Source organism: Rhinolophus ferrumequinum, chromosome 20 (genome assembly GCF_004115265.2).
Source record: "Rhinolophus ferrumequinum isolate MPI-CBG mRhiFer1 chromosome 20, mRhiFer1_v1.p, whole genome shotgun sequence".
NCBI lineage: Eukaryota > Metazoa > Chordata > Mammalia > Chiroptera > Rhinolophidae > Rhinolophus > Rhinolophus ferrumequinum.
In genome coordinates, this window is record NC_046303.1 from 23934501 (window position 1) to 23959891 (window position 25391).

Below are 25391 nucleotides of genomic sequence, written 5' to 3' on the forward strand. Positions count from 1 at the left end.
TAGCATTAGATTTATTAGGTACAAAATGAAAGCATCAGGCATCTGAAACAAATGCTCTGTGTTTTAGTTATCATCTCATTTATTCATTTCTCCTAGTTCACCAGGGTGCCTTCAAGGGGCAGGACATTTTAATGAAAGCTTATGCCATTTGCCAAATTCTAAATAATTTCCCACTGTGTTTCAGTTTGAGAATAATGGAGTAATTATTTCACCACCATTTTGTTCCAAAAAGTCTCTTTCTTTCCAATACCTATTTGTTCCAAAGGAAAATAATCTGATTTTCAAACACTTTCTGAAGTAAGATAGTCATCCGCCAAGTTCAGGGAATTTTAGGCAAACAACACTTCTATCAACATATTAAGTATTTCATTTTATTGCACCTTTTCAAATTTTTGTTCCAATGCTCTCTACACTTCTTTCTTTTTCCAAATTGATTGAAATGTCCATATTAGATAACAGTGGCCACTTTCTTCACTGAAGTTCTACCATGTTTGCTATTTAGATGCAATCAGATGGCAAGTACTTTGCATTCCCAGTGGCCAAGGGTAGTATATTTCGAGCTCATATATAATTTTTGCTAATATAACACTAAGATCACCTATATCACGCTTTCTATATATACTGGATGCTCTTCGTGGATACTGATATTAATACATTTAACCCTCACCACTACACTTTGATTGAATACTGATATGAGGGCTGTACAACCAAGACATAAATATATTACCAGCACACACTGGGGACAACGTTTTGGGACTCTATGCAAGTCATCTTTAGAAAAGAATTCTAGTGAAAAATGACTTGATTGTTTAACTTCTTGGCTCTGTTAAGTTGTGATAAGCAATTCCAAGCAACATAATTCCCCCTCCTCTTACCGTTTAGCAAAGAATTATTTCAGCGCTTTGCCGTGAAGTTAATTTGTTCAGACATTATCTGGCATATATTTGAATTAAAAAAATAATCTGGAGGAAGCAATTAAAGACCATTTTTACTCTTACATTAAAGATAGCTTCTTGTTTTACCTGTATCATTCAGTGACAACATATTGAAAAGTTCAGCAATTATTTCGCAACGTTGACCTGTGAAAGTAGTTAGGTTCTGGAAATCACAACAAAGCCTAAAACTATATCCTCAGTACTAGGATTATCATGGTACAAAATTACATAGATATTTATCTCAACTCTCCACTTAGCTTCTCGTCACAGTTATGACCAATTCAACGCAATGCTTTATTATATCATATGAAATTTGTTTTATTGATTTGTTGTAAGTTTGCCCTCTCTTCCTCTACTTCAGATCCTCCATGAAATGATGGAAGAAATTGACTATGATCATGATGGAACGGTCTCTCTGGAGGAATGGATCCAAGGGGGAATGACAACAATTCCACTTCTTGTGCTCCTGGGCTTGGAAAATGTAAGCACTTACACAGAGGGGTGCCGTAGGGGTAAGTCAGGGGGTTCTCTGCTGTACATTTCAGTTGTAAATTGATCTGGCCATTTTCTCCCATTAGACATGTAGTGAGTGCCTGGAACTTTTAATAAGGATGTCACAGTGCAATTTAACAATAACCACTTACGTAGTAATAGTTGTCACAAACGTACTGATTCATTTTAGATATTAACTTACTATTTAATACATAATTTCTCTCTTGTTTCCTGGATTTAAAGTGTAATCTAGTTTAAAAAGTGATTGACCTTCTCATTTTATCTAATACAGGAAACTCCCCAATATTATTGCTTTCTGTGGTTCTTCCTCCCATTCCACATCCCCCCTCCCTATGAAGCTGATCTATTTAATTGATAACTAATACTCGGAGGGGCCAATTATATATTGAAGTGGTTGAGTGTGTGTGTGTGTGTGTGTGTGTGTGTGTGTGTGTGTGTGTGTATATATATATATATATATATATATATATTTTCTCCCCTTACATATCAGCAGATCAGATCAGCCATTCATTCTAAGTCTGTCAAACACTTTCTTGTATCAGTGCCTCTGGTGGTAATTAAATAACTGGTTTGGGGGAATAAAATGGATAAACTTATTTTCAGATGTGGTATAATATTGACTTTGACACCAAATCTTGCTGCCCCAGTCTTGATGTTAATTTCAGCAACAGTTAATTTAAAAAATTCAATGAGTCAGTACAAAATTTTTGTTTTTAGCATTAATAATTAAGCAAGAATTAACTACATCATGCACATAGGAAAATGTGCAAAGAGCATTTCTGATGGAAAGCACATATAATAGCTAGAATTTTGAGTTACGAGAACCTCAGTATTCACCACTTTCTGCTGACCCCAACACGTTTCATGCTTATTACCAGCAATACCAATTTTGCAGATTTAAGGCTTTACCACAGTTACTCAAGATACTGATTTTTTAAAAGTCAGCTCTTAAGAAATCTTGCAGTCTGTGTTTGTAAAACATGTGAGAGTACATACAAACGTGTTTCTACATATTTACATATGAATTGGGGAATATATAAATGGGCTTCTTTAGCATTTGTCTCTTTTTCACTTGGATCTTCGAATTCTCTCTCTTGAGGTTAATCTTACCCTTCGTGAGGTGTATGAGATTTTAGACATGGTCAGAGGAAGGTAAAGAAAAATTACTAATAGATGATATATAGGAAATTACCCTTAACATAAAAAATTCTTAAAACAAAAACTGAATATATAGATCTTATTGTTAATAGATATACAGAGGGTGCCAAAAAATGTATACACATTTTAAGAACAGAAAACTGTATTAAAATGGTAATACTTAATAGATACTAATAACAAAATTGAATACAAGTCACATTTGACTTCTGCAATTACAAGAGGGGCTCAACGTGGTTACTATCAGTGTCCAGACACTGCTGATTACGGCAAACTACTGCTTGAGCAACATGGACCAAAGTGTCCACTTGTATACATTTTTTGGCATCCCTGGTATATATGTCTACATTTTGAAAATTAATGAAGTCATCTTTCCTTATATCTGACTTTTCTTATACTATAGATAACCTAGTATCTCTTTGTAATAATTTATCCTGTACCTCTGTATTATAAATGTTTACTTAATCATTTAATATATCTTCTGAAAAAAACATGTGTAAATCAAACTATTAGGAGAAAATACAAGAAAATTGACAAAATGTGAACATTTTAAGGCTTAGCGTATACTCAGTATACTTAATCGAGCATACAAAAATAGTTGTCCAATGATGTCAAAAATGTTAATACTAATAATGGAAGGCAATTTTGTATTTTTAAAGTGAAATTTTGTTTATTATAAACATTTATGGAAATTCTAGTATGAGAGAATGAAAGAAGATGCAGAAATCAGTCAGTGAACCATTTGGTCATTGGTGAATTGGTTAGGAAATTGCAGAAATGGAGACTAAGTCACCTATATTTTAAATATCACTGAAAGATTTTGAAATTATGGTTTTCTTTGGAAAGTATTTTTTACAATTGTATTATAAATTTGTCAATTATTGTTATTTTATTTTATTGTCAATTATTTTGTCTATTGTCAATTACTTTATTCATATAAAATAAAAATATCATTGGTAAAAATAAGCCATATAGATGGATTTAACTCAAAATATTTTAAACAAACCCAATACTTCATCATTTTTTAGTGTAGCAGTAAATTTATTTCAACTGAATGACAATTCTTTGCCATTAATGTCCATCAAGTTAATGATGCATGATTTACTTTATAATCATATTCTTAAATTTATTTTGTGTTTTTAGTAAAAAGTATATTTTTTGAGCTTAATGAGAGGTATTAACTTAGGGTTTCAAAGTAGTAACCAGAACTGTGTTCCAAAGCTGTGATTCCAGCGATGACCACTAGATGGCAGGACTACATTGTTTAAAGTTTATAGGTGAACAACGCAGATTGGATTTTTCCCCTGTAAAGAACAATTCTGCGAGTAATATCATTTTCCTTCACTTTTTCAAAAAGAATAAGCTAGTAATATTTTAAATTGTCTTTTAATAAAATGCATAGGCTATGTAATTATGATCACAAAACAGAGCATCAATTTGTGAGAAACAGCTTTTTAATCCCAAGGCATGGTAAGTGTTTTACAAAGCAGGAATGACACAATGACAACTGAATGATGAAGGCCTTTTTTTTTTTTTTTTTTTTTTATTAATTGAGATTTATTTCCTTTTCTGTAGGCAGTTAATGTGTTATGTTATTACCTGTAGAGAATTTGATTCATGGTGCCATTCCCCTTGGGGCACCCCCATCCCCCTTTGCTTATCAAATTGGAAATCTAGAAGCTTAAGGTTGAATGCAGCCATTTATTGCAGGGGCAGTCTTGTTATGTTGTTGTATGTACTCTTGTCTATTGTCAATTATGAGCTTGGGGAGTAGATTCTAATTGACAGTGCATGTTGAATACCACAGTGTATTTGAAAGTGACTGTGGTGTACTCGCCAAATTACACAGATAAGAATATTGTCCAGGGAGAGGAATCCTCACTTCTAATGTAAGGCAGAGCAGCTGTGACTTTATTATAGTTTATTTTTCTCTCTTAACAGAATTTTGAAAGCTAATCTATTTTCAGTACTACCTGTGTCAGTGCCCACATCAGAAAAGTAGTTTATCAGAACCTGATTCTCTAGCAAATAATCGTGTAAGAGTCATTTCCTTTCTCTTACAAGAACTCCTTCAAACGTCATGGTAGCCAATGTGAAAAGAAAAGGTACAGTCGCTTATATCTAAAGGACAATTGAGAGTTTAGATGCCATATGTGGTTTTGATTATAATAAAAATTTTATACCTGAGACTTACTCATTTTTCCTTCAACATTTATCTCATTGAAGAATTGTTTTTTAAAAAAATCTCAATTTTGAATGAATTTTAAAAATAACTATATCTAATAAGACACTCTGCTGCAGTAATTGGCAAACTTTGTAAAGAGACAGATAGTTAATAATTTAGGCTTTGAGAGACGTAGGGTCTCTGTTGCAGCTACTCTACTCTAAATTTAAGAGCAAAACCAATCACAGATACTACGTAAATGAAAGAGCAAGGCTGTGTTCCAGTAAAACTTTACTTACAGAAACAGGTTGATGGCCAGATTTGACCCAAGTGCCATAGTTGTTGACCCCTGATTTATTCTGTCACACTACGAACAGAATTTTTAATGTATTTTTAGTCATTTAGGAGAAAGGAATCTAATACCTTCTGTTTTAGCTCAATTAGATAACCCAAGCAAGACATGAAGACTAGTGAAGATAGTAGAGTAACTGTGAACTCCATCGTATTGGTCTTCACTGGGTTCTGTTACATGAACTAACTAGGTCATTTTGTGCCTTTCAGTCATCCTCTCTGGGCATACAAAGAGAAGTTAGTGAAGAATATTCCTTCCCTTTTCTAATAGTCTTCCAGTGACATTCCTTTTCCTAGAAGAACAATATAATTAATAATATATTAATATTAATTAATATTAATAATATATTAATATTTCCTAGAATAACAATATAATTAACAATATAATTAATAATACTTCAGTTCCGAAAGTCTATAATCTTAGATCATTATTAGAGATCATTATTTCAAGGAGAATCTCTAAGCTCATATTACTATATAAACAGGAATACATATTTAAGTAGGAATCTTGCTTGAAATAAGGATACTTTAACTTCTTAGTCTTGGATGGTTGTTCCTACATCAAGCCTGTATGATTTTTGAATGGATATATATTTTGATTTCACTTTATGTACTCACAGAATCCTGGTCTTTGATCCAGGTCATTTAAACTTGGCCATTGACTGAAATGTTTTAGGACAGTGTTTTTTTTTGTTTGTTTGTTTGTTTTTTTGCCTAACGTAATAAAGTAAAAGTAATCTTTTGGTTTGCCTCTTGATTCCTGATGAAATGTGTTCCATGATGAAATTTCTGGGTCTGATAAAGAGCAGAAGATGTTGTATTGTTAATAGACTAAGCTATATTTGGAAAACTAATGTTCTGCACGGTTTTCTAAAACTTAATTTGGTTAAGTTGTTTTTCTGCTGTTTATACATTGCTCAATCTACAAAGGAGTTATGAAGCTGGATAAATGAAACAATTCTTGAGATTCCAGATTAGGTCATTCAAGGAGAATGCCTATGTGGTGTTAGGCACTGTTGAATTCACATTTGAACCTTAAGGAATGAATGGCCGGGTCTGAGCCAGATTTCAGAAAGTGTTACCTGGAGATAGCAGTTGATTTCAAATCTACTCAGAATTTTACAACTTCTCCCTTCCTTCCTTTTGCCCGGCCCTGATATAACTCATCATTTTGTCCAAAAGCAGTTTCTTTCATACTGTTACAACTTTTTGGAGACCTTGAACAGAAAAGTAAGGTAATTTAATGGTGCTTATTATTTAATGACTTGGAATTAATGTGCAACATTAGCTCTTCTGTGTGTTATAAGTGATATCAACGGAAATGGGAACATGGCTAGGTGTCATGGTAGGAGCATTTTGGCTGTGACATCAGTGAAATTTCTCCTTGAGGTCTTTTGGGAAAAAAAAAAGATATTATTTCTAATAGCCCTAGTTCAGTTGAATACTATACGTGATCTTAAATGTATTCAGGGAAAAAAAAATAAAATTTTAGAAATCACTATTGATAATGGAATAGGTATCAAAAGTTCCAAAGGGCTTTTTCCCTTTGAAACCTCCTTTTGGCTTCTAGAGGATAAAAAGGAGAGGAGGAAGCTCCTTTTCTGTGTGAACTTGCCTAAGTTTCGTTAAGCATTCCTTTGTCACAAGCACAGAAGTAAACTACAGTATTATAAAATATGATGTTTTCTAAATACCAAGAAAGATTTCTATTAAGAATAATGTCTGATAATGAAAAAAAAATCACGAGAACAAATTTTTTTATGCAATAAAGTATGGTAAACCTACAAACATCCTTCTAAAAATCTTTAGGCCGAAACTTTGGGATGTTACACAACTCAACCCAAGCATGGTAATAATATTTGCTATTTATATAACACTAGTTTTCTGAGAAGCTAAATTGACTTCACAGGTATTGTATAATGAAAACACACACCACAGCTTGGGAGAGGAAAGTGGGTACTTTCATATTATTAGAAAGGAAAATAAGAAGAAAGGTGAAATGGCTTATCCACATTTTCAGAGTAGGCAGGAATCAAGCCTTTCAGATTTCCTCTTCATTTCTTTCTTATAAAAATGAATTCCTTTCTATGACAATAAATATTTATTTGCAATAGAAATACTGATAGGCATATGCTCAACTGGCTGATAGAATATAGCAAGGAACAGATTCTCCCCCTTCTCCACTAAGTTTACAATCTAAATAAGACAAACAAGACAAGACAAGAAAATACAGAGAGTTCGTCTATAATTTGCACTGCCCAGAAGTAGCTGGCTCCTGGTTTCAATTTCTTCTCTTGAAGTCACAGACATATTTCATCTTTTGCATATTTTGGCAATATATCCAACTAAGAGCGATAAAGCTATTTAATTTGTTTTTTGGTAAAGCATTTTATGTCTGGGTAATGGATTTGTACATTAGTTGCAGCCTGTAACATGGCTAAGTGTTCTGATTGACAGGACACCCACGTTCAGACTTGTTTATTTTTTGATAAGGAAAATGCCAGCTAATTTAGTCCATATGTGCTCTTCAACAGGATGAGACTTACTCACATGTAACGGACAATCATTTAAAAATAAAATGACAAGGATTATAAGAACAGTAGTACATATGAAAATTGGATTTTTCCTTCCTCCTTTTCATTTAAAATGTTTTTTAAGCATTAAACTATTTATCAATATGTTTTAAAAATATTAACAACTCAATTTCTCAAACTTCTCAAATCAGGATGTTTTATTCTTATTTGTAGGAATAGAAAGTTAAAAATATGGACAGTTTGGAAAATACAGCAAAGTTAAACAAGTATTTAAAGCTTTCTATTCATGTAATGAACGTACTAGAAATCTTATGACTCGAGAACACTAGAGCTGGATCCAGAAATTACCACAAAGCCTATTTCATAAGTTTGGGAAGAAAATTAAAACTGAAGTCTTCTGAAGTCCTCTCTATGACATCTTCTTCATAACTGCTTTTGTTGAGAGCTTGTTAGTTCTTTGTCAGAAAAATGAATCTGAACATTTTCAAGAACTGTGAAGAGTCTAAAATTTAGCCTACTTACATGTTAACAAGTTAGCTTGGTACAGTGCATTCTGGATGCTGACAGAGGACATGAGACTCCTGGGTCAGAGACCAAGGACTTTTTAATTCACAGTAAAACGAGCAGTCGGAACTTTATGTGTAAGCCAGTTCTGCGAGCTCACAGTCTCATAAGGGTGACAGTGTACAACCCAAGTAATTGCTGTATGCACCTTTAGAACTTAGAACCCTGGCTTAGGGAAACTAATTTTTTTTTTTTTTTTATAATGTGCAGTAAACAAACCTACTTAACCTTTGCTGAGATTTATTTTACTGGACATTAAGTAAACCTACCCCTCTGCCCTGGAGAGATAATAGGCTGCTCGTTATTCAAACATTTCTAAAAAGATAACCTTGGGGAAAAAAGAAAAAGACAGTTCTGCTTACAAAATATGCAGAAATTCAAGAGATCCATGGAGAATTATCTCCCAAGAAGCATTTTCATTATTATTTCATAGAATGATGCAAATTTGACATTCATGGTTCTAATGTAAGAATTAGTTGCTGTGAATCTAATCTGGTACTACAAATTTGGTGGTTTATCTCTTGGAATAAGAAAACGTGGTTAGGAAACATTTTACATATATATATATTTATATATATAAATCAAATATATATATATGTATATATATACATATACATATACATATATATACATATATATATACATATATATATATATATATATACATATATAAATCAAAAGAAACAAAACAATCTGGGCATGTTTACTTTGTTCCACTACAACAGAATTAGTATTAGGGACCCAGCACATAGTAGGTGCTCAAAAAGTGATTAGGTGAATATGTTCTAAGAAATACAACAACTTAGCTAACCTAAATAATTGTGATCTATAATGGTTTCTATAGGATATCAAATAAATGATGTCTAAAATTAATTGAATTTGATACAATGTGGTAAATGATATACAAGGACTAGATGTTAATGAGGAAATGATGGTAACAAAAGTAGTGATGTATGGTAACTTCACATAATACATTTAAACTTATCGTAAGGAGTTCAAGGCATTCATAAGCATCATATTATTTCATTTTACTTTAATCTTGAACATTGCAGATGTAATCAAATACGTAGTAGTGAAGTAGCTATTATGATATTATTATATAGAGAGCTTTTCTTGGAAGAATAAGTATACTTACAGTGGTTTTGCTAAAATATGAATTAATTTAAACTCAAGGTTTATTGTGGCAAATAAATATATGAGTACTGATTGTTATAAGTAAATACAGTAATAGTTTTAATATTTTGATCATCTTTCTATGCAATTTAAATCATTTACATTTTATTAAAAAGGAGGAAACATGATAATGTGATTTAGATCTTTAAAAATGTTTATATTTTAAAATCAGCCATTGAGATATATACATAAATGTATTGATATAAGCTATAACATAGGGAATTCCCAACTGATGTCTTAGAATATCACCCATAACTGACTTTAAGTATTATTCCTTCTCAACCCCTTCTTCTGCTTTCTCACAAGACCTAATGACCGTCATAACATTTGCATTTTCTAGCTACTAAGCAAGGTTTAAAATATTCTTTCCGAGTGTTCCTTTGTAAGTCCCTTCCACTCATTTTCTCTTTCTTTGTTCATTTATTTGTTTATGGAATTGTGCTAAGGATAAAGGATTCAGAATTGAGGCAGACACGTTCCCTCCGTTTGGCAGGTCATTATGATGGTTTGGGACATGCTGTTGAACTGTTGACATTAGGCAAGAATTTGTGGGTTGCTATAGCATCCAAGATTTGTTAGCAGGATCTCATTCCACTAGAGCACATGTGTTTTTCTAGACTCTGTGGCGATCTTGGAGAACGTTAGGATGAAATAACAGATTGTCTTCAAATGCTTCAGTCCAGCTCTGATTTTTATTGGCACTTACATATTCCACTGTTGATTTCATTAAGTGAAATCTGTTTCTCTTACGTCCCGTGCAGAACGTGAAAGATGATGGCCAGCATGTGTGGCGACTCAAGCACTTTAACAAACCTGCCTACTGCAATCTCTGCCTGAACATGCTGATTGGTGTGGGGAAGCAGGGTCTTTGCTGCTCCTGTGAGTATGGTTTTTTTCTGTCTGGACATCATCACCTCTCGTGAGGAAAGATGGATTTTTATGGAGTAGCCCTATTTGTAGATGGAGAGCTAAGGAATAATCCTGACCCTTCCTGTAATTATGATTTATGCTTCCCTGAGGTTTCTGAATGTTTAGGTCACTCTACTTTCAACTTTCTTCCGTTTGGGGAAACGCTCCCTTGGAAAAAAGCTAAGGACATTTTCCAATCTGTTAGCCATTTTCTTTCCACTGTAGTTTAATGTAGTTATTATTCCTGTTTCTACTGGTATTATTATACAAATTTCCACCAGTTTCTCATATTTATACTGTTTCTCCCCTAAGTCAGTCACTTATTCACAATGACTTCTCTTAATGAGTCAGTTCCTTCAGGTCTGAAAACAAAACAAAACAAAACAAACCCAAATAACAACAACAACAGTTAAGCCAGTTGATTGTCAATTTGCATTCAAATTAAGAAATCATAAGAAATAGGAACTAATCTTCCACCTTAGGCACATTTTAAAAAACTTCTATCATGAAGAAAATCTTCATAAGTGGTTAATGGATACTGGAACCCAAAGCATTGCTGGTTCATGAGTTGTGGCCAATACTTTTAATTTCAGTACACTTATCTTTGCAATTTCCACTGTATTCTATTAAGTGCGGACTGCCCATTAGACTTTTCTAATAGTTTACATTGCAATTAATTTGTAAGTCACCTAAGTATTTTTAAATCAACACCATATATGCCTGAGAAACTTTTACATTCCCTGATGCCCCTGTTAAAACAGAGCGTGCATTGTGTCCTCCTCAGTGAGGACTGAAGTTGTCTTGGTCCGGCAGTATATCTATCCTTACCCTTTTCTGCTATGAAACTTTCAAGTTTATTACACACATCCCAATTTTGTATATTTACATTAAATCTAAGTTCTCACTTGACTTCCATACAATGTGTCTTTTCAGATACTAGTTTTAGCTTCTTTGGTAGTATATTTGGGAATTGACTTTCAGATTTATTATTTGACATTAAAAAACATGTCTCATACATTTAATCCCCTTTACCCTTTTCTACCACCCCCTCTTCCTTTACCCTCTGATAAGCACTAAATTGTTTCCCATGTCTATGATTTTTGTTTGTTTGTTTGTCTTATTCGTTTGTAGCTTTCAGTTTTATACCCCACATACTCGAATTAATGAAATCATATGGTTCTCCACTTCTGGGTGGTGAACACTTCTGGGTGGCAATAAACAGATGATGTTTTATAGAATTGTACACTTGAATTCTATATAATTTTACTAACCAATGTCACCCCAATAAATTCAATGAAAGTTATTTAAAAAAATACATGTCTCAGTGCTACATTTAAGTGATAAGTACTTAAGGATTTTAATAAAGTGACATGAAATTGCCAGGTGTTGTCTTCAGAGGGCAGTTTCTGGTGGCTATATATGAAAGGCTAGTTACACTAAAACATTCTCCATGTATAAAGGAAACAATGTTTTTACATTCCTATTATTTTTAAGAAGATAAATTTTCATGGTAGATTCTATTGATGGGACCATAGGAAACAAAATGATAACTCTCAAATAAGATGAGATGTAATATAAAGAGCGAGAATTTTGCTCACAAATTTTAATCACTTAGTGTGGCAAATATAATACTCATTATTGTCAGTATGGCACAGAACAAAAGGTTTTCTTCCACAATGTTGACAAAAGAAATCACAGATGTGGATATTTTGGAAATTTTTTACTATATAAATATTATGTGGATTTAGTATTTTTCATTCTAATTTTATGCAGTGGTTAGTTATTGTTTGTTTTATTAAGAGAGCTACCTGGTTTTTTAATTTAATTTTTATTCTATGTATTTATGCACTTAGAACTCTTAATTTTGAACCAGTGTTTTATTGAAAGAACATCTGTATATGACCCTAACTGGTATTCAGAATCAAGCCATGAAATAATTTGACGATACCAATAAAATATACGTCTTGGTTTTAGATCACAATTTACGTATATCTATATATGTACCTATATGTATTGATACATATTTGTATATACTCATAAAAAAAATTGTATATGTATTTATATCATATGTTTTCTAGCAAAAGTTGTTCTTTTTGGGCAAATAGTTCCATGATGGCAGATGAGGGATGAACTGTTACTACAGGCCTGGCATGTATGATGAAATCTATTCTCTGGAAATAGACTAATCAACCATTTATGGTTTAGATAAATCAATAGACAAAATAACATAAACTCATGGGCTTTTATTACCATGCCCTCCAGCTGCTCTCATGCCTATACTTCGTAAAATATAGATGTCTTTCTTCTAGCAAATGACACCAACCCATTTGGCAGTCATCAATTTGTCTTTAATATTTTTGTCATCTGGAAATTATTGTGAAAAATTTGAGGGAGGTCTGATTTAATTAAGCATTTCCTGCTATGCCATGATAGACGAGTCTTGGTTTTTTACATGCATGATATTTCCTGTACTAATTGGCCTTTTGTTTTCTATGGTAAAAACAGTCAGCTTGGGCTTTTCCTTGATGTGGCTGATTGGATTGATTAGGGAGCAGTGGCTATGAAATGAGGTTCTGTTAATGTTATTCTTTCCCTATAAAATTGCAATCAGGACCAGGATGAGTGAGTTCTGAATTTGTGTTTCCTTACAGTTTGCAAGTACACAGTCCATGAGCGCTGTGTGGCCAGGGCACCTCCTTCTTGCATCAAGACCTATGTGAAGTCCAAGAAGAACACTGATGTAAGTGTCTGACAGTGCCGGCTTCCTGAGGGTGGTGTTTATGGATGCCTCCTCTTACCCCAATACTCTCCTTCTGTTCTAGGTCATGCACCATTACTGGGTTGAAGGCAACTGCCCAACCAAGTGTGATAAGTGCCACAAAACCGTTAAGTGTTACCAGGGCCTGACAGGACTGCATTGTGTTTGGTGTCAGATCACAGTGAGTAACATTGGAAAACATATGTTCTCTCGTATTCACTCACCCTGAAGACTGCATATCTCGTACTTTCTGAGAGTCCTACCCTCAAAGATCATCCTGAAAATCAGTCTAAGTCAGCATAAAACCAGAAACATTTCTTATTTTATCTGGCTCCAAAAGGGATAAGGGTCGAAGTCAGATTTTTTTCCTCATAGAATCCAGAATTTTTGAGCTAGTGACAACCTCAGAGATGATACTTTCCTACAGTTTGCAAACCATGCTTCCTGGAGCCCTAGGAGTTTGCCAGGAATGTAATCAGGAGCCATGGCAAGGGGTGAGCAATGAATGTGAGATTCTGACTGGGTAGAGCTCAGATCTTCATCTACTCCACAGCCCCATTTTGGTAGTTTTCTGTTTTATATATTGCTAGTGTATTTTAATTACAGGGCAGAAGAAAGAACAATATGATCCAAAGATTTAATTATGTAGTGAAGGTATTAAGATCAAAGAAAGCTAAGCAAATTGTCTTTGACCACATGGCTAGGTAGAGATGCAAGTTTTTTCACATTTTAGTTCTTGATGCTTCTAATTCACTTTACCCGTCTCACAGCATTTTGTTGCCTTGTTCCTTCAATTAAATCATAAACTGAAGGAGAAGAGATAGAAGTAAACTCATTCACCATATTGACAATTGAGAAAGAAGAGGTAAATCTTGTTTCCTGGGAAACTTGAGGACTTTACCTGGTTTGCATGATGGTTATATACCCCACTTCTGGAATAAGTTCGCTTGTTAGATGGTACTTTTTGTGTTTCATATTTAATTTCTGGAGATTAATTAGAATGTTCATATTTAAGAATAACCCTTTTTTATTTAATTTGATTTGATTTAACTTGTTTGCTAAACAAAAAAAAAAAACATTCATGGGACTGAGATTTTGTGTATTTTCTCAATTGATTTTGTTTTTCCAGTTAATGTTTGAATCCTCTTGTTATAGAACAAATTATTCTTGCTTTTGTGGGAATAAAATAGTAGGGATCAATGTTTCAGTTAAGGAATTAAGTTCTTCTGTCATGCTCCCCAAACCTCCCTCACCATTTAAATGTTTTTTTCTCAAACACACACGTACACCCAAGATAATGAGAAAAAACAACTGTGCCTTGCATTTCAAATATAAAATTAAATACCTTATTTAAATGAACACATTTTCTTCAATCATTTTCAGCTATTACTCAGTTAAATTATATTTACATTAGAAATTTTCTTAATTATGAAAGACAGTTTTATTTTTTGAAGTGTTTATTTATTATCATTTTTTGAGCTATCTAACAATGATTTAAATTACAAATATGAATTACTCAAACATATTGAGTTCTCAGTTTTAAGAAAACCACAACTATTTTATTTTATTTTTTAAATTCGTGCCATTAAATAGTTGTGGTTATTTAATTTGTTTGCTAAGCATGTATAATAATATGTAGTTTTTATTTCAGATCTTATAGGAGTCTGTTCCTTATTTTCTGCGTAGAGGGTTTCATTTACTAGTTATATCTTTAATATAAACTGAAATTAGAGGATATTAGAAATTTTCTTTGTATTTCAAGTTATTTTCCTAGTCTTAAATTTCAAATGTGATGTCTTAGGGTTTATTATTTTTCTTTATTTCTTAAAAAGAAAATCAATATTTTAAATACGTGCTCACCTTGAACACTCTAAAAATATGCTACCTCTCCTAATATAAAAGCTTTTAGAGCTTTCAGAATTTTCTTTATTTACTTCTTACTTCCTTTCACCATTTAATCTTTATGAAGTATGTCTTTTACATCTGCATTCTATGGGAATCACTCTCTTCAAAGTTATCATTGCTAGTGGTCTTATAGGTAGTCAAGGCACCTTGCAATTCTTTTCTTGTTTTATATTCCATCTTGTTGTCCTCATTTTATTTCTTTTGTTTTATCAATCCCTCTAATCTGTGATTCCAAAAATCTACACTTCTAGCCCAACCACTTACCACTTACATTTATATTTGATCTTGATCGTGGCTCTAGCTTTGTAAGAAATTAGTCTCTTCCTTTTTATAAGAAAGAGGGTGTTATAAAGGGAATAGCCCTAGTATTTAAATGTTTTATTAAATTACAGTGATTAGCATGCTGTGAACTAATATGGAAGCAGAAAATTCTATTAAATAAATAGAATGGGAAATTCAAAAAAAAAAAAAAAAAGGAAAGAAAGAGGTGGTTACCTCAGAATAAACTATACTTCTTAAAATCTAAGTATTTTACGTCCAAATCAGTTCAGACAACATGCCCTAACATCTTATTCTTAACTAAAGAACTATGTGTCCATGAAGATGGTTCTATTTGTTTACTACAGTGGTGTACAATTTAAACTATAAGTGTCTTTAAATCCCCAAGTCCTACTCAGGCAACAAGGCCAGCCAGGGAGCTCTGAGGTTTAAGGTGGAGTCAGAAAAAAAATAATAAATGGCTGCCCTCTTAGTAAGCTGACCCAAGTCCTGAGGCTTCAGGCCACTTCACCCTCATTTGCTGTAAACTATGGTTTCCAGGGGTCCCATGGGTATTCAGTTAATGAAACAGGACTTCTACAATTAAAAAAAAAAAAAAAAGTCCGCATATATTCGGAAAAATATATAGCCTTCTTAAAAGGAACTTTAGCCTCGGTACACTTTGAGGGTTTTTTTTTTTAAGCAATTATAAGGACTATTAATAAAACTAACTTATTAATTTTGTGTCTGGGTTAAACAGAATAATTTACCTCAGAACATTTATTGTAATCCAGTTTCTTATGTAACCATTGTATGATGATTTTAATGTAAGGTTTATTTGCTCTTCACTGACGCTTACCTACTACTACTGATTGCCTTTAAACACACTGAATCTATTTTGTTATGTACTTATGCTTCCCAGAAAGTGCTGTTAACATAGCAAAGATCTAGCAGAAGTTGTGAAAGTGATGGATTATGGCACCATCAATGTGCAGCTTTAGGAAAGCCTGTCTGAATAAAGTCTGAGAGTAGTAGATTGTGGAGAGAAACAAAGAGAATGAGACTTGACTTCATTTCAGCGTTTTCCAAATGCCATTACTTCCTTTTAGATACTACTGTTGGAAATGGTTTGAGTCTTATAAGTCAGACTGACCAGATTCTGAAGATGGTCTCTGTCCAATAACTAAAATAATCATTGTGCAATATTGGGCCAGGTATGTAAAGGTTTTGGGCAGTTTCCTAATTTGTAAAATAGAGTTAATGATATCTATATTGTAGGATTGTTACAGAATTAAATGAGTAAAAGTATGTACAATGTATTTAGGGCAGGACATCATACATAAGGAGTACTCAGTAATTGATCATTATTATCATAATGAAAACTAGGTGAAGTATCATGGGGTGGAATGAAAGCCAACCCCAGGCTCTCAAAAGCTAACCGCGTGAATATCACTCACACCATTTGTCTCTCACCTCTGGAAGATTCTGTAGTTGCCCAGTTGAAGTCACAATTGTACCTGTATGTTCTACCAGCATCGAGAACAATGTGTACCTGACTCTCACTAAATCCTAGACTAAACTGAATATTTATATTCACAAACGGAAAGTATTCCAACTCTTTTCAGTCAGACATGGTATCATCATGTTTGTAGTCATTGGAAATAGAGTTAGAAGACAATTTGTTTTATTCTTGTCTTTCACCTTTATCTTAGACAACCTATCACTGAGCCTTGAAATTACCTCCTTAAAATATCTCTCTCAGATTTGAGTTTTTTGTCTCCATCTTTCACAGCCCAAGTGCAAGCTCTTAGCACCTCTTAACTAGATTAGATCAGAATCGCTTGGCTTATCTCTCTAACAGAAGGTACTTTTCCTATAATACAGGCTGCAAACCACCTCCAGAATCATCTTCTGAATGTACTAGTTTGTTATCATATGTCACCTTCAGCAACTATAATAGTTCTGTGATAATATATGCAGCCCTCAATTCCTCTTACCCTGAACTCATTTCAGTTATTGAAATATCAGACCCACTCCGAAGGCGCATGACACATATGATATTCCCTTCTATTCACAGCCCCTCTGTAGCTATGTATAATTGTTGGCAGTCCCTTGGGAAGGCCATGCTTCCCCCCTACCTGTTATTTTTCTTACTCAATTCCTTTGAATTCACCCATCTTAAATTCTAACTATACCTCAAGAACCAAATTAAGTTCCTTACCTTTCCTGAAATTTTTCTTGACACTAATATTTCCTTTTTCTGAATACTTTCTGTGCTTTTAATCCACACCCGAAAAAAAGATTGAAATGCTCTCCAGTGGTTGTACATCTGCATACGAGCATGGTCTTCACTGCTAGATCACAATTTGATCCATCTCTGGTCCAATATACACATTTTTTTCCTAACCCCTCAACGTTCTTGAATGAGTGCTAAGTTTAGAGGAGGTCCTCAATAAGTTCGCTTTAATAACGGATGATACTGTTCTTTTTACTGTTAATATTAAATTTTAAGTGAATGAGTTAAATTCTGTTTTTTTTAAGCCTGTAGCATTCAAATATGTATCTGATACACAAGCAAGTTTAGACAAATTCTTAAAGATATAAACCCATTTTAACACCCGTTTTCTAGTTCTTACCTTTGGCTTCTTGATATATTATTTTGCCATGTTGTAGCCAGCAACATAGGCACTTAGAACTAAGTTCTATCTTCTTTAGCAAAACTAACCATTTAAAAAATAAAAATAGGAAAATCCCAAGGAAGAATAGTGAAAACTATCTTCTAACCTTTAGGCATTCATTTTCCTGTGCTTAATAATTCAATCATCTGGGCTAAATGTCCTCATTGATTTTCTATTTCTTCTCTTGCTTACATCCCCTGATCCTCAAGACCCCACCGTTTTTTACCTGTCTATTTCTTCTGTGAGTGTATTTCCTTGGCTTTCTATTTAAAACATGTTGTAATTTGCTCCTGGTTGTAGTTAATTGTCTCTGGTCAGGCAGGATTTACCAGGATAGGGGGGTGATACAAAAGAAAGCCTGTATCATGGCTATGAATTATTTACTTTTGGTATCATGCAGGGCTACTACATTGATCACAATATTAAGCTGCTAACAATAGGTTTAAGGATTTCCAGTGCTTTTCCAATAGAAGGGTTTATTATGCCTTAGCAAATACCTGTGTTAAGGCAGCACCCTGAAATTGCAAAATGTTAGGGATAAAATAATGTATAAATAAACCAACAAATGTTCCTCTAAATCACTTAGTTTTGTTTTTTTAGAAGAATGACTTATTTCTCTTGTTTTCCTCCAAATTCTTATGAAAATTTGTTTTTTATTTTTCCTTTTTTTTGACTTCTTAGTTTCCACTGCTTTATCAGTACAACACCACCTCTCTTTTCTCAACTCCATCCCATAAATATACACGCGCGCCCACACTCACACACACACACACACACACACTCTCACTCACACACACACACACACACACACACACACACACACACACACACACACTTTCTTTTTCTTCCTAACTTGAGACAGCTTTCTTCAATAAACATAGATCTGGCTCTAAATAAGGTGCTATTTGAAATTTCCATAAATTATAAAATTATTTCCAACTGTTTAATTTACTTCCAGGAAAAGCTGGTTTATACTTTACGGATTTCCTAGATACGGAATTGAGTCACTTAACATGAATGGGAATTTCTGTACATATAATAAAATAATGACCTCAGGATTTCTATGCCTTACTCTTAGCTATGAGAACCATGGACAAAAATAAAAACATTTTTAAAAAGATAATAGTTCTTTTTTTTCTGGGGCTCCATTGGCAATTTTATTGAAAGGGGAGGATTTGTAATGCTCTAGTTTATTTCTATTCTTGATGAGGACCTTTGTGTTTATGCTTTTGCTGATTTAGGATCTGGGTTATCTTTAAGACAATTATCGGTCTTCAGCATGTTTTTGACACCCAGAAGGACTCAGATGTGTCTTTTTCTTATATGCTTGTCTGTATAATATCATGGTGAGAAGTTTAAGCATTTTTTTTCCTTTTTCAAATTGTATTGAAAAATAACATTCATTCAAAAAAGTGTAATTATCCTAAGGGTATAGTTGGAAGAGTTTTGCACTAATGAACATTCCATGTTAACTAGCACCCATCAAGAAACAGAACGTTACCAGTAACCTAAGGTATTTTGTGGGGGGTAGGGCTTTTAAATTCTATTATATGGTTTCTATTTTGTTGATATTTGATCTCTTTTTTTAAAATAGACTTTATTTTTTAGAACAGTTTTAAGTTCACAGAAAAAATACTATTCACTTTTCATCTTGGTTAAATAGTCCTGGGAACTAATTTTTCCTTGCCTTTCATATTTTATATTTTGTCTTCAACTATATTTCTGAACAATATGGTGAATAAACTAGATCAGTATTGCTATAAAAATTTGATTCACAGCTTGTAGAATGATCAGTAGCTCCAACGTGGTGCCCTCAACTTTGACACTTCTGTTTACAAATAATGTCATGAGTAGATGGTCACTCAGGTATATTTAGCAGCTGCCAGTTTTAGTCTTAACAAAGTGTAAGGTATCCTTGCTCATTATTCAGCAATGTAGACTTCCTGGTAGGAGTGTAGACTTTCGTGCATGTGTGTACCTGTTTCACTGATAATGATATGGTTACCAACCTTCTTATAGAACCTGCTACATGAGGACGTTCCTACAAGACTACCTCCCAACTGCCTAGAAAAAACTCACGGATGTGAGCCACATAACAGTCAAACTGGAAAACTCCATGCTAGTTTTACTTAGCTCTACAGAGATCAGTACTTCATGGGAGGCAGCAATTGCTAGCACCTATACTCTGAAACCCTCACACCTCAGTATGAAGAGTTACTCCTTACACACACACTCTCTTTGGCCTTTCAACTGTGCCATTCTACCTGAGTCCTTTATTTTATCTTTTGGGCTGGGAAACTAGTCTAAATACCAAAAAACTGTTACGAAGTTTATTTTATTTCTGCTATCTCTTCTTACATCTGATAACCCTCAAATAACTATATAGAGAGGCTAGTCATATCAGTTGCAAATTGTTAGGAACTCATGGAATGGACGCATGGAGGGGGCCGAGACCCTCCGACTGCACATCTGTGGTTAGTGCTGGAAAGAGATTTAGAGGGCCCTGCCACTCTGTCCTTCAGAGTCACATGTGAGGCTTTACAAACTACGGTCAAGATTAAAAATTCAGTACTCTCACTCTGCACACACAAGAATTTTTATCTTCTATTTTGCTATTTGTTGGGGTTTCTTAGAGCCTACATTCTCAATTTTAAAGTGGTTGTGCAGGATCAGAAAGCAAAAGCTTTTTCTTTGTGACACTATGGTGCAGAAGAGCCTTCAGACACATAATCTGTCTTTGCTTTTGGTTCAGTTTTCATAGTTATCGGTGTGTTTGTTTCCTAGCACTGCCATGGCAAAATATTACACAATGAGTGGCGTAAATAACAGAAATTTATCCTCATTGTTTGGGAGGTTGGAAATCTGATATCATGATGGCAGCTGGACCATGCTCCCTCTGAGGCTGGAGAGAAGAATTCTTCTGTGCCTCTCTCTTGTAGTTTCTGGTGGTCGATCGCAGTCCTTGCTATTCCTTGGCTTGCGGCTGTATCACCAAACCTCTGCCTCTGCTGTCCCATGGCCTTCTTCCCTCCATGTCTGTGTCTCTATGTCCAGATTCCTCTCTTCTTTATAAGGACATCAGTCATTGGATTAAGGGCTCCAACCAATCCAGTATAAGTTCACCTGAACTTGAATACATCTACAAAGATCTTATTTACAAATAAAGTTGTATTCATAGGCACCAGGAGTTAGGACTTCAACATATCTTTTGGGGACCGCAGTTCAACCCACAACGCTTGGTAGTCCATTATCTCTAAATCTAATATTCCAAGGCTATGATTTCTTGTAATAAAATTGATTTAATCTCATATATTTCAATCAGTCACTAATTTTATTTTGAAGAAACTATGCATGTGCCATTCAGAGTGCCCATTTATTTAGTTCTGGCTTCAACTATTTCTTCATCTTCAACACCTCTGGCAGGTTGACAAAGATTACCAGTGATTGATTACATTAAACCACTTCTTTCAAAGTTTGCAGGGCACTGAGAAGCAGAACTGCTAATTATGGATGAATGTGTTAAAGGTACTTTTATTTCATCTAATCTGACCTAATGTGCATTAGTTGCAATACAAGTAGACTTAACTACAAGGCAGGGAGTTAGCTTGACAGATATTTTAGATTCAAGGACAACAGAAATACCCCCTTAAATAGAGTTCTATCGCCAAGAGTAAGTCAACACTCATTGGACTCCTGTACGTGGTTAGTAATTAACTGTTACAAAGGTAAATTTGTTGTGAAAAATTAATGTAGCCGTGACTTAAACAGAGTGCCTTTTGGTTCAAAACTGAAAAATGATGCAGGTCCTTTTTTGTTTTGAACAAGACATGTCACTTTAGTAACATGTATAATTTTTTCTGAAGTATGATATTTCAATTGAATTGATATGGATTGGGAGGGAGGAAATCCCTAGATACCTTCAAACAACTGTTATTTTAGCAAATCTGTATTATTCCAATAAAAATACAACCTCAATTTTTTTTAAATCACTATTTAATGCACTATGTTATAATATCTTAATTTAAACTTGTGACTAAGGTTGAAAAAATATCGGTTTAAGTTCATATGCGTAGAAAAGTAAGTAATACATTATATGATTATACACTCACTTAACATAGAGCTGATAAATACAATATAAAGGTACATTTTTATAATGGTAATCATCTTCTTATATTTATATCCTGCTCCTACTGAGATGAATCTCTGGTTACATTTACATATTGAATTACAATGTTAAAACTAATGATGGGATCAATTATGCCCCATACTGAGCTGTGCACTTTGGAATGACTTTGAGAAAACAGGAGGGTCAAAAAAAAATTAGCATCCACAGTGCACAGCATAGTGGTTTCAAGATTATGCTAACAAATAATTAGACAAAGAAGGACTGTAATGAACCATAATGTGTGTTTGTCAAAGAAACCAGGCTTTTTTGATGTAAAACCTAAAGTAAATTTTTAATATAAGCATTCCTAAGAATTAGAAAATATATGGGTTGGTTCACAGAATTTGCTAAATAGTTTAAGGTAGATATATATATAAGGGCAAGTGTTATATGAATCTCTTTATGATCCTGTTTGTTCTTGTAATTCTTTTAACATACTTTGAATGTATTTGCTCTCTCTCTCCTTTGAAGTATAATCTGCCCCATGTTTGCTGTTGTCATGCAAAATTTGATGGTGTCCTCTTTCTCCTTTCTTAGCTGCACAATAAATGTGCTTCTCATCTAAAACCTGAATGTGACTGCGGACCTTTGAAAGACCATATTTTACCACCCACAGCAATTTGTCCAGTGGTACTGGTGAGTTTTCCTTTCTCATCATGCTGGTATAACTTGGGGTTCCTGTGACTAAACTGGTACACTCTACCACTAAATGCTTCCAGAATGAATTGTCCATTGATCAAGACAGAATTAAATAGATATAAAATACCTCTTTACTTCGGAGAGGACACCTTTGCCCACTATATTTCCTTTTTCCTTCGTGACACAATAAACGTTTTAGTAAGGTATGTTCTAACTGAAGCTGACTCAGGTTTTATCACTTAGTCATGCTGTACTTACCAGAAGTTGTATAGGCAGCACACTTCTACATTTTATATGTTTTATAGATCTGGCTTCCCAGAATAATGAAGTTATTCTTATGGGCAATTCTGCTGGGGATGCACATTACATATTTTCAATGTTGAGGTCTCATCTAGGTCAGAGGTTACCTAGAATGAGGACACATACCTTGAAGAATGTCATGCACTGCCATTAGGAGTATTTTATTTTTTATTAGTGAACAATAAATTGAACTAACATAAAAGTAATTACTTAATTCATTAACTATACAAGTGAAAAATGCAGAAGTAAGGTAATAGTAAAGAATAAACTTGGTAGAAAGAGAAGCAGATATTCAAAGATAATGTTCATATTACATTTCAAAAAATCCAAATTATTTCTAAAGTGAAACTGTTATTTTGCAAAACAAACTATTTTATATCCATAGTACAGTTCTCATTTTTTAGAAAACAACACAGAAATTAAGTGGCTGGTACTTCAGTTTGATATAATAAAAATACAACTAAGAAATGTTAGACAAATACTCTTCTAAAGGTCAACTTAGAAATTAATCAAATTACTCAATTTGCACCCACTTATGATTCATTTTGTAATTATCTGTAAAATACTGGTTGTATTTTAAATGTCTTTATTTAAAAATTATTAAAAACTTCATTTTCTGAAACTGCAAATATAGAGCAAAAGAAAATACCCCACATTGCTGAGGATAGCAATAACTAATTCAACTGTCCTTTCTTCATGTAAAATTTATTAGACATCTTGTAGTAAATAAGAGTAATTAAAATTAATGAGAGCCATGTAAAAATGCTTTACATTTTAGATGAATTTTGGTGTTATTTTTAGACTTTTATAGTATTTTCTTAAAGAGAGAGAACTTGTGGAATTTTCACGTTTTCATTCTTTTGAAAAAGTGCAGTAATTTTACTGGTGTAGATGCATTCTTGATCTCAAATTTTATCTCTGAGAAGAAATGTATTATGTCATCCTGTCATCCAGCTGCCTTTGTAAGTTCTACTCAATTCTGTGAGTCAGGAGACAACTTCTTCGGCCCCCCTTCGGTCAGCTGCTTGTCACATAAAGTCCAACAGGAGATGGATTCTTTTTTTTCTCCTATCCTTTCTTCCTTTGAGAAAATCAAAGGTAAAGAACATGTGTGATGTGAATATTCTTGTCTTCTAACAATCTTGCAAACCCTTTCATTGCTTTTTTTACACACTTTTGAAGCTTTATTTTCAATACTTAAATATTACTGCAGGTTTAATCATCATATGTATCTCAATATTTGCTATTTTATCATTTTCTTGGTACTGTCTACTCTGAAGTATTAGGAACTATTGACCACCTTCATGAATTTCTACGTTTAGTTGACGCCCATCATACCGCACTCTCCTTGTCCTTCTTCTGTTTCTCTAGAAACTTCCTTTTAGCATCTTTCCTGGCTTTCATGACTTCAGTTAGCCCATTGGTAGATTCCTGTGCTCCGCCCTCATAACTTTTTATCCTTAACTTCTTGCCAACGAGATCTTGTTTATTTAGTGGATTTCATTACCCTGTTAATTTATCTTCAGTTCATACTGCCCTTCCGAATATCAAACCTATAAAGCTACAATCTGGAAGTCCCATGTTGTTTTATGTGCCCAATGTATATTATTATTTAATGCAATAATGATAACTCTTATTTATTGAGAATATATACTATCCCAGCTACTTTGCTAAACATTCATTCGTTCATTCATTCAATAGGTATTTATTGTCAGGTATGTGCCAAATAGTATTATAAATGGGGGTGTGGGTACAATAAAAAGCTAAATCCAAACTTTATCTTCATAGAGCTTTCATTCCAGTGGAGTGAAAGATTAAAAAAAAAAAAAGAAAAAAGTAATAAATTATGTAGTACCATTTATATTAAAATACTGTTTGTATTTTAAGTGTAAAGAACAGAATTAAAGCAGAAAAAGAAAAATGCTGGGGCTGTATTATAAAAGAGATGGTCAAGAAAGCATTCACTGAGGAGATAGTTAAATAATGTGAGGGGGTCACCCATGTAGTTATCTGGGGACAGAACTTCACAGAAGAGAAGTCACCAAGACAAGACTCAGAGGTAGGACATAACTGATAAAGATTAGTGGCTGGGCCTGATCGAACAAGGGGAAGAATAGTAAAAGAGAAAGTCAAGGATGTCAGAAGATTTTCATACTGTATAGGGCAACTTAGTCCGTTGTAAGATCAATTGCTTTTACTCTGAATGGAAGCCATTAGAGGATTTTGACTTACATTTTAAGATGGATAATCTACTTTTGTGTTGAGGAGCAATGATGGAAAAATATATGACACTTCTATTTGTGCAGAGATACAGGGAGCTGGGTCATTGATGAGAGCAAGAATGGTGTAAGACATGAAAAGTTTGAGGATTGGGAAGAAGGTACACAACA

The 25391-nt window shown here is 33.7% G+C and overlaps 1 protein-coding gene across 7 annotated transcripts in view; it reads left to right on the forward strand.

Moving 5' to 3' along the window:
* DGKB (diacylglycerol kinase beta) overlaps positions 1–25391 on the forward strand; it is a 698162-nt gene that overhangs the window by 232841 nt on the left and 439930 nt on the right. For all 7 annotated transcript variants that reach the window (XM_033088916.1, XM_033088914.1, XM_033088918.1 and 4 more), the window contains 5 exons: positions 1297–1416; positions 10151–10268; positions 12950–13038; positions 13121–13237; positions 22600–22698. In XM_033088916.1, coding sequence (XP_032944807.1) covers positions 1297–1416; positions 10151–10268; positions 12950–13038; positions 13121–13237; positions 22600–22698 — 543 coding nt within the window. The remainder of the gene's footprint in view (positions 1–1296; positions 1417–10150; positions 10269–12949; positions 13039–13120; positions 13238–22599; positions 22699–25391) is intronic.